Here is a 10,772-nt window from a genome sequence, read left to right as displayed (position 1 = left end):
AGCAAAAATATGGCAGTATCGCGAAATGATCAAGTATGACACATAGAATGGACCTGCTATCCCTGCTTAAATAAGAAAATCTCATTTCAGTAGGCCTTTAAAAAGAGTGTTAAAGGGGAAATGGAAAACTTGCAGAACAGAATCTGACCTACATTCCATTTTGCATGCAAATAAAAGCCACAAGGTATTTTACAGGAAAATTAGTGTGTCTGCATTAAGGAGAGGAGGGATCTATCACCTATATTGAACATCTTTGCATGGGAACATGATTGACTATATGCATTGTGAGCATCAACAAATCGGCCAATGAACCTTAACCCAACTCCTGAAGTACCTCATTTTTCTAGAGCAGAACATTTTGTTTTGAGCGACCGATTCTTTCAAAGTAACGTTTGTTTAACTTATAAAATGCTACTACCGAGAGCTGTTTCTGAGAGAGGCGTCAATCACCTTTTGCAGCAAACCAACAGTTAGTATTTAGATAATAATCCCTCAGGCTTTAGAACACAGGTGACTGCATGTGACATCTGTGTCCACATAGGCATCACCTGCCCCTCACCTGCTGTGGGGGCAGCAGGAACACACACACAAACATGATGAAGAACAATGGAGGCAGGAAGCTAGACCCCCCGCCCCCTCCTCCCCCTCTCTGATTTTACTGTAACAATAAGGTGATTTTTTTTTTTTTTAACCTCTGACCGTTCCAGGGCCTCCGTCCACAACAAATGCAATACTCAACCTTGCCGCTAGATGTCACACTAGTAAAGTAAAAAAAAGAAAAGAAGGCAAAGCGGCATTGAACATTCAAACTGTTAAACTTGCAAAACCTGACAACATTTATAATATATTATATATCTGGAAGAACAACAAACTAAAACACACTAATCTCTCAATTTCAATTCATTTGGATTATGTTTAGAGTTATAATTCGTTATCTTGATAGCACCTGTTTTTATACGAATTGTGCCTTACAAAACCCTTAAAATGCAAACATTTCAGACACTTCCAATTTTATGATTTCCATTCTTTCCATGTTCACCTGTTTTGTTTTTTTAAATCCCCTATCTCACAATTCAATAATTAACTAAATAATAAAGCTTTGTTTTCATTAAAAGAAAAAAATATATATATGTAAATATATATATATATCAATCAATCAATCAATGTTTATTTATATAGCCCCAAATCACAAATGTCTCAAAGGACTGCACAAATCATTACGACTACAACATCCTCGGAAGAACCCATATATACAGTAGGGCAAAAAAGTATTTAGTCAGCCACCGATTGTGCAAGTTCTCCCACTTAAAATGATGACAGAGGTCTGTAATTTTCATCATAGGTACACTTCAACTGTGAGACAAAGAATGTGAAAAAAAAATCCAGGAATTCACATTGTAGCCATTTTAAAGAACTTATTTGTAAATTATGGTGGAAAAAAAGTATTTGGTCAACCATTCAAAGCTCTCACTGATGGAAGGAGGTTTTAGCTCAAAATCTCTTGTTACATGGCCCCATTCATTCTTTCCTTAACACGGCTCAATCGTCCTGTCTCCTTAGCAGATAAACAGCCCCAAAGCATGATGTTTCCACCCCCATGCTTCACAGTAGGTGTGGTGTTCTTGGGATGCAACTCAGTATTCTTCTTCCTCCAAACACGACAAGTTGACTTTATACCAAAATGGATACATGGATAATACAGCAGAGGATTGGGAGAATGTCATGTGGTCTGATTAAACCAAAATAGAACTTTTTGGTATAAACTCAACTCGTCGTGTTTGGAGGAAGAAGAATACTGAGTTGCATCCCAAGAACACCAAACCTACTGTGAAGCATGGTGGTGGAAACATAATGTTGGGGGCTGTTTTTCTGCTAAGGGGACAGGACGACTGATCCGTGTTAAGGAAAGAATGAATGGGGCCGTGTATCGTGAGATTTTAAGCCAAAACCTCCTTCCATCAGTGAGAGCTTTGAATGGTTGACCAAATACTTATTTTCCACCATAATTTACAAATAAATTCTTTAAAATTCCTACAATGTGAATTCCTGGATTTTTTTTTCACATTCTGTCTCTCACAGTTGAAGTGTACCTATGATGAAAATGACACACCTCTGTTATCATTTTAAGTGGGAGAACTTGCACAACCGGTGGCTGACTAAATACTATTTTACCCCACTGTATATAAAACTGTAACCTCCCAGAATGTCCTATAGTTTACACCATTAAATTAGTCAGACACACCGGCCCGTGAATTATTTACACAACTCTTGTATTTTTTGTATCTGATCCTGCCTCTGTAACTAATGTTTAAGCCAATGTATGTATTTAGGCCAGGGGTCGGCAACCCAAAATTTTGACAGAGCCATATTGGACCACAAATATGAAAAAGTAATCGGTCTGGAGCTTGCAAAAAATTAAAATACTTATTTAAGTGTTATAAGGATGGCAACGCATGATGTAAGTGCTAAATTAACCTACTATGTGTCGCAGGCTGATGGCACACAAATAACTATCAGAAATGTAGCCAATATTGCATAAAGATAATGCGTCATGAAACAAAAATAAACTAAATACACAGAGGAAATAAATAAAGGAAATTCGATTATCTCAAATATACCTATAAACGAGGCATACTGATGCAATATATGCATAAAGCTAGGCTAAATAGCATGTTAGCATGGATTAGCTTGCAGTCATGCCCTGACCAAATATTCCTGATTAACACTCCATGACAAGTCAATAACATCAACAAAACTCACCTTTGAGCATTAAAACACAGCATAAAAACGTTTGGTGGACAAAATGAGACAAAGGAGTGGTATAAAACACGTCTTTCTGTGGCAGCATCGGAGAAAGTCATACTTGTAAAAAAAACTGTTGAGTCACAGTCCACACAACGGTGAGTTCAAGGGGCTGCTGAAATTAGTAGGACGAAACGGCGCTCACCAAATACTCTCATTATCTCATATTAAACAGTGGGCTTTCTAACAATTGGGAAGCTTTGTGTCGTGTTTGTCCTCCTACAGAAACCTTATTAAAACATAAAACATTTTTCACCCCATTTTTTTTTTCACTTCCACACATTTCTGAAAAGGCCCCATGGAGCCATCAGGGCGCCGCCAAAGAGCCGCACGTGGCCCCCGATTTAGTCTAATATTGTCCACCTTGTCTATGGAGCAAAGAAAACAAATAATGTCATTTTAGAGTTGTCCGCATTGTCTAGAGCAGTGTTTTTCAACCACTGTGCTGCGGCACACTGGTGTACCGTGAGATATTTCACCTAATTGGGTTAAAAATATTTTTTGCAAACCGGTAATTATAATCCGCAAATAATGTGCCTTTGTTGAGTGTCTATGCAGTCTTGAGCTCGGCAGAGTAATTGTGTAATACTCTTCCGTACCAGTAGGTGGCAGCAGGTAGCTAATTGTCGGGAACCTGGTTTGTCGTGATCACAATATGTGGGAGGCAGCGTGAAGGTAACAAGGTATCTAACGCTTAAACGAAAAATAAACACAAGGCGAGTGCCGCTAAGAAAAGGCAATGAAGCTTAGGGATAGCTATGCAAAACAAAACTAAAACTGAATTTACTGCAAAGTAAAGACAATCAGAATGCTGGACGACCGCAAAGACTGACCGCGCGTGGAGCAGACGGTGTCCACAAAGTATATTGCCATGACAATCAACAATGTCCACACAAAGAAGGACAGCGTCCGCACAAGTTAAATAGTCTTGATTGCTAAAAACAAAGCAGGTAATAGATTTGAAGGAAGACATGAAAATGCTTCATGAAAACACCAACAAAACATGAAAAGCCACCGAAATACGAGCACAAGACAAGAACTAAAACACGACACACAGGAAAACATCAAAAACCTCAAAATAAGTCACAGCATGACAGTACACCTACTTTGAGACAAGAGCTATAGTCATGCAAGGTTGGTTATGGTTTGAATTCAAATCCAACAATTTCGAAAAGTACTTTTTATTCTCAGTAAATGCTGAGTTTGATTTTTCAATTATTTCTGCTGGGGGTGTGCTTTGGGATTTTTTCAATGAATAACATGTGTTTTGGCTCAGAAAAGGTTGACAAACACTGGTCTGGAGGAAGAGGTTCTCACACTTTTTACACCAAGTACCACCTCAGAAAACACTTTTACCATGAATTGATTAACGTGGACCCCGACTTAAACAAGTTGAAAAACTTATTCGGGTGTTACCATTTAGTGGTCATTTGTAAGGAATATGTACTGTACTGTGCAATCTACTAATAAAAGTCTCAATCAAAAACTTAGTACCACCACAAAGATTGATATGTACTTAAAATATAAGGTAGCATAGTAGGCCTAAGGTTTAATCTGAAACAAGCCAGAGGTTGTATTAAAGGGGAACATTATCACCAGACCTATGTAAGTGTCAATATATACCTTGATGTTGCAGAAAAAAGACCAGATATTTTTTTAAACGATTTCCGAACTCTAAATGGGTGAATTTTGGCGAATTAAACGCCTTTCTATTATTTGCTCTCGGAGTGATGACGTCACCTAGGTAGTCAATCCGCCATTTTCTCAAACACATTATAAACATCGAGTCAAATCAGCTCTGTTATTTTCCGTTTATTCGACTGTTTTCCGTACCTTGAAGACATCATGGCTCGTCGGTGTGTTGTTGGAGGGTGTAAAAACACCATCAGGAACGGATTCAAGTTGATTTACATAGAGTTTGCATCGATTAGCACAGCATGCTAATCGATGCTAACATGCTATTTAGGCTAGCTGTATGTACATTTGTAGCTATATTTGCATCCAGCATTTCCCTCCACCCACATTTAATGCCAAACAAACACTTACCAATCGACGGATATAAGTTGCTCCAGGGTCACAAGATGCGAAAGTCCCGATCGTTTGGTCTGCACATTGTACCGGCGATGCTAAGGCAGACATAGCCGAATAGCGTCAATAGCTATTCGGTCAATAGCTTCAGTTTCTTCTTCAATTTCGTTTTCGCTATCTGCCTCCATACTCCAACCATCCGTTTCAATACATGCGTAATCTGTTGAATCGATTAAGCCGCTGAAATCCGAGTCTGAATCCGAGCTAATGTAGCTATATCTTGCTGTGCTATCAGCCATGTTTGCTTGTATTGGCATCACCGGATGACGTCACAGGAAAATGGACGGTGGCTTCACAGATAGCGAAAATCAGGCACTTTAAAGCCTTTTTTCGGGGTATTCCATGACGGGTAAAAAAAACTTCGAAAAATAAAATAAGCCACTGGGAACTGATTTTTTATTGGTTTTAACCCTTCTGAAATTGTGATAATGTTCCCCTTTAATATTTTTGGCTACAGTAACATGACGCATATTTTGAACAATCCCACTGTTTGAATATTTAATTAGATGATTCTTTGGTGCACCACTAGCTAGTGGTACCACAGTTTGAGAATCGCTGAGTTATAAGTCCTCCGGTGCCACAGTGTACATTCACAGTGTGTGTGTGTGCTTGACAGGGAGACAGAGGGGATCAGCTCCCAGAATGTGTCTATTATCCTTCCACAGCAATCAAACTGTTGTGTCAGTGTGTTAGCCCTGTATAGTTCTGGGTCAGGTTGATACTAGCCGCCGCTGCCATAGTGATGACTAAGTCGGTTTGCAGCGCCGAGGACAATGGCGCCCTGAAGCCTCCACAAAGCACCGGGCTTTCAGTCGGCCTGCTTAGCTGCTGAGTGTGCAAGGCTGCTGGGTAAATGGCGTGGCCCAGACCCTATAAAAACACCAGCGAGGGTCTCTACCCCGTCATTGATTTTACTGGATCTGTCCCACTTGAGTACCATCTGTGAGTATATCCACGTATCGGACTGAGCTACGTTAATATCCTGAGAATGGCACCGTAGAACTTTTCATTGTATATTCACGAAAAAAATAATTGCAAATAATTTCATTACGTATGTACATATATGTATATATTAAGGGTGTAACGGTACACAAAAATCTCGGTTCAGTACGTACCTCGGTTTAGAGGTCACAGTTCGGTTCATTTTCGGTACAGTAAAAAAAAAAACTAAATATAGTTTTTGGATTATTTACTTACCAATTTGTAAACAATGGCTATGTCCTTTTAACATTGGAAACTATGTAATAAGTAGAAATAGCTGTGTGTGTGACGGATGTGAGCCACCACTAGGCTGATCAGTGCAACAGCAGGCAGTCATAAATGCTAAGGATAACAATAACATACATGTACATATACATACAGGGTTGACTGCCAGGGTTAATGCGGTCAACATATGTGAAACAAAAACTAAATAAGATAAGGCTCAGAGTGGTTTCTTAACAAAACCTGCAAAAAAAGTACAACATTGAACTGCCTCAAGTTGTTGCTCGGATTAAATAAAATGACAAAACTGCAACATTAAACCGTTTCAAGTCAACTCAGCCTCAGATAAACCCTCCCCCCCCACCCCTCCCCGCAGCCTTTAACCCTGGTGACTTTCACTCAATCTTCATGTTTTTTGTTTTTTTGCCAGAATAATCAGTTTATTCACATTGTCTGCAGAGGAGTAGACCTGCTTGCAGTTACAATGTTTCCGGCTGTGGAAAATACCCTGTCGCTGGGGAGGGAGGTAGCAGGTATGGCGAGGTAGATCCTGGCTAACTTGGCAGTAAGGCAAAAAAATTGGCTCATTGTTCTTCCACCATAGAAGTGAGTCAAAATCTAGTTTTTAATGCAATATGGTCTTGAATCTGCTGCTACAAAAAACATTTGTTTTTGCTTTATCCATGTCTGACTCGCTGAGGAGAGGCTGCTTGAATGCGGTGGGGAGCTGTGTTTGCACAGATGTTGAAGAGATGTTCACTTGGGGGTTAGCATGTTTGACGTGTTGTCAGAAGCATACCCGACTGCTGCTGAACAATGTCGGCAAACCGCTTTCACGTTGTCCGCCTCTCGTCCTCCATTGTTGTATCGCACCGCAAAGATGAAGCGTTGCCAGGCAGGAAGGGTCTTTCAGCTCTGGCTTTTGCATGTTGTCGTAGCCCGGTCGTTGCTATCATGCCGTGTGTTGTGCCACAGTGTGCATTCTATCCAAAAACGTGTGGTACGCTACTTATGTCCGTCCGTGCGGTGCGCTACTTGATATGTCCGTGTGGAAAGTCATTTGATACACTTCCGAACCGAACCGAAACCCCTGTACCGAAACGGTTCAAAACAAATACACGTACCGTTACACCCTTAATAGATATATATTTATATATACAACTTAATGCTGTAAATTCACATTTGTATTTTTAAAGTCATTCTTTCAGTTAAACGGCATACCGCCACTTCCAGTACAAGAGTGTGCAAGATTGTCTACGGAGCCACGGAAAAAAAAATCATCAGAATTTACCGTAACTTGTTGTGTTATTACAGAGGACTATGATTACCAGGTACAGTGTTTTGTACAAAAGGATAGCAGGGCTGGGAATCTTTGGGCATTGCATGATTCCATACGATTTGATTCGATTCTGGAGGGTAACCATTCGATTCGGTATCGATTTCCGATTCAAAATCTATACTTTTCAATAACGTTGGATGCAATTAACTACATTCCTCCATAAAATAGATGAACAGCTCTGATCAATTTCTGCAGATAGATAGATAGACAGATAGATAGATAGATAGATAGATAGATAGATAGATAGATAGATAGATAGATAAATAGATAGATAGATAGATAGATAGATAGATAGATAGATAGATGGATAGATAGATAGATGGATAGATAGGTAGATAGATAGATGGATAGATAGTAGATTATTGATTCTTTCAGGAGAATTCCCTCAGGAAAATTTGAATTCCAGCAGCAGTGTACAGAATTGAGATCGAAATAACAAGTACAAAGTAAATAAGAAACTATGGAAATAAAATAGAAAACATAACAATAAGAATACAAATAAAAAGTAACTATAACAATAAAAATATAACAGTAAAAACAAGAATATAACAAGAGAAACTAGGCAGTAGTGACCATGTTATGAAAATGTATTGCACTGTTTTTTTTTTTTTGCAGTTTATTTCAGCATTGTTATCACTTATTACTGTATTACTTAAAATAATTTGTTCAATAAAATGCTTTAATAAAATAAGGCAACAAGAGAAGTAGCCTACACTTCCAATATGGGCGTTGACATCAACAATATGATTTGCCTGAGTGTCTGGAAATGACAAATTAAAAAAAATGCAAATGAAAAAAATTTTAAAAAGTCAATTCAAGATTTTCTTAATCGATTAAGAATCGTTGCAAATAAGTATCGCAATGGATCTGAAAATAAAAAATGTTGTCACACCAAAAGGATATTGTCATTTGTTGTCCTAGTAAAATGACTGCAATCATTAGTTTCTTACCAGCATTTGTGTTGTCTCAATGTTGCACAAATAATCAGTCAAATGTTTGTTAGAAAACTACTAAACTAACTGGAATTGTGTAAAATGTCTAAGTCCAGAGATGGACGGGGTATATTTTTTCAGTTGTATTTGCATCAACTAATGCATATGCAATTTGTGGAGGTATCGTTTGCAGAATATGTTAGTTCCTTTTGGCAGCACCCATCGACTCCTTGACTAATACACGCGATATATATTTCTTTATGAGGATGAGTTCGTTTGACCCTTTTAGAACCAGTTGTTACTTGACAACCCATCTAATAAATACCGTGTGGCGCTTTCATCAGAGAGTAACCTTGAAGGGCGCAGAAGCAGCAGCCATGAACACACAACAGATGGAGCAGATGGGCCAGTTCAAGATTACTGTCTGGGAGGAGGAGAACTTCCAGGGGAAACGTTGTGAGTTCATGCTGGAGTGCCAGAACATCATGGAGAGGGGCTTCAACAAGATCCGCTCCATTAAGGTTGAGAACGGGCCGTAAGTATAGCTTTTTTTTTTTTCAATAGCTCTCGGATTTAGATGAGGTTTAACTTCACTGTAAAAAAAAATTTTGTAAATTCACAGCAATTTGCTGACTAATAATTGCATTAATTGTACAGTAACATATACAGTAATTTGCTGGGAAATATATTTAGAGCAATTTACTGGCACTGCAGAGCTGGGATTTTACAGCCAATTACAATAACGTCACGTTTAAAGGCCTACTGAAATGAGATTTTCTTATTCAAACGGGAATAGCAGGTCCATTCCATGTGTAATATTTCATCATTTCGTGATATTGCCATGTTTTTGCTGAAAGGATTTAGTAGAGAACATCGATGATAAAGTTCGCAACTTTTGGTCGCTAATAAAAAAGCTTTGCCTTTACCGGAAGTAGCAGACGATGTGCGCGCGTTGTCGCGGCTTGTAGGGCTCCTCACATCTGAACATTGTTTATAATCATAACCTCCAGCAGCAAGAGCTATTCAGACCGAGAAAGCGACGATTTCCCCATTAATATGAGCGACGATGAAAGATTCGTGGATGAGGAAAGTAACAGGGAAGCTCTAAAAAAATTTAAAAAAATTAAAAAAAAAAAAGGCGACGGCTCTAGGCGGCGGCAGTGGGAGCGTTTCAGATGTAATTAGACACATCCATCCATCCATCCATTTTCTACCACTTATTCCCTTTTGGGGTCGCGGGGGCGCTGGCGCCTATCTCAGCTACAATCGGGCGGAAGACGGGGTACACCCTGGACAAGTCGCCACCTCATCGCAGGGCCAACACAGATAGACACACAACATTCACACTCACATTCACACACTAGGGCCAATTTAGTGTTGCCAATCAACCTATCCCCTGGTGCATGTCTTTGGAAGTGGGAGGAAGCCGGAGTACCCGGAGGGAACCCACGCATTCACGGGGAGAACATGCAAACTCCACACAGAAAGATCCCGAGCCTGGGATTGAACCCAGGACTGCAGGACCTTCGTAATGTGAGGCAGACGCACTAACCCCTCTTCCACCGTGAAGCCCTAACTAGACACATTTACTAGGATAATTATGGAAAATCCCTTCTTTCCTTATTGTGTTAATAGTGTTTTAGTGAGATTATAAAGTCATACCTGAAAGTCGGATGGCTGCGGTGAACGCCAGTGTCTCTGAGAGAAGCCGAGGAGCCAAGATCACAGCTGCCTTTTTGAGCTGCAGGAGGAGGTCGCATAATCCACTGAAGTCTCCGAAAAAGAGCCGACTTAATATCACAATTTTCCCATCCAAAAACTTGCTGGTTGACGTAGAGAAACATGTTCGCTTGACCGCTCTGTCTTAAAGCTTCACAACAAACAAAGAAACACCGGCTGTGTTTTGGTTGCTAAAGGCAGCTGCAATCCATCGCTTTCCACCAACAGTATTCTTATTTGACGTCTCCATTATTAATTGAACAAATTGCAAAAGATTCAACAACACATATGTCCAAAATACTGTGTAATTATGCGATGAAAAGAGGACATTTTAGCCGTGTGTGGTGCTGGGCTGAAATGTTCGCTCCAACCAATAACGTCACAAGCACGTGTCAACATAAGTGTCATCATTCCGCGACGTTTTCAACAGGATACCTCGCGGGAAATTTAAAATTGTAATATAGTCAACTAAACCGGCCATATTGGCATGTGTTGCAATGTTAAGATTTCATCATTGATATATAAACTATCAGACTGCGTGGTCGGTAGTAGTGGGTTTCAGTAGGCCTTTAAATGCTGAAACGTCACAATTGTAACCTACTGTACACGAGCGTGCAACATAGTCTGCGGACCACCTTGAGTGGCAAATCTAGTTTGCATTGACAGTAATTTTAACATCCCCACTGTAG

At 39.6% G+C, this 10,772-nt stretch overlaps 1 protein-coding gene across 1 annotated transcript in view; it reads left to right on the top strand.

Moving 5' to 3' along the window:
- The first annotated feature begins 5,699 nt into the window (after window positions 1–5,699).
- The window catches only part of cryba2b (crystallin, beta A2b), an 11,964-nt gene continuing 6,891 nt past the window's right edge, over window positions 5,700–10,772 (top strand). Inside the window, exons 1-2 of the mRNA XM_061918492.1 lie at window positions 5,700–5,832; window positions 8,709–8,899. Of these exons, the coding sequence (XP_061774476.1) occupies window positions 8,742–8,899 (158 nt within the window). The 5' untranslated portion in view covers window positions 5,700–5,832; window positions 8,709–8,741. The remainder of the gene's footprint in view (window positions 5,833–8,708; window positions 8,900–10,772) is intronic.

The sequence above is a fragment of the Nerophis ophidion genome, linkage group LG13 (assembly GCF_033978795.1).
Source record: "Nerophis ophidion isolate RoL-2023_Sa linkage group LG13, RoL_Noph_v1.0, whole genome shotgun sequence".
In the NCBI taxonomy this organism is placed as follows: domain Eukaryota; kingdom Metazoa; phylum Chordata; class Actinopteri; order Syngnathiformes; family Syngnathidae; genus Nerophis; species Nerophis ophidion.
Note: the sequence above shows the minus strand (reverse complement) of the source record. Positions and strands in the feature narration are given on the sequence as shown.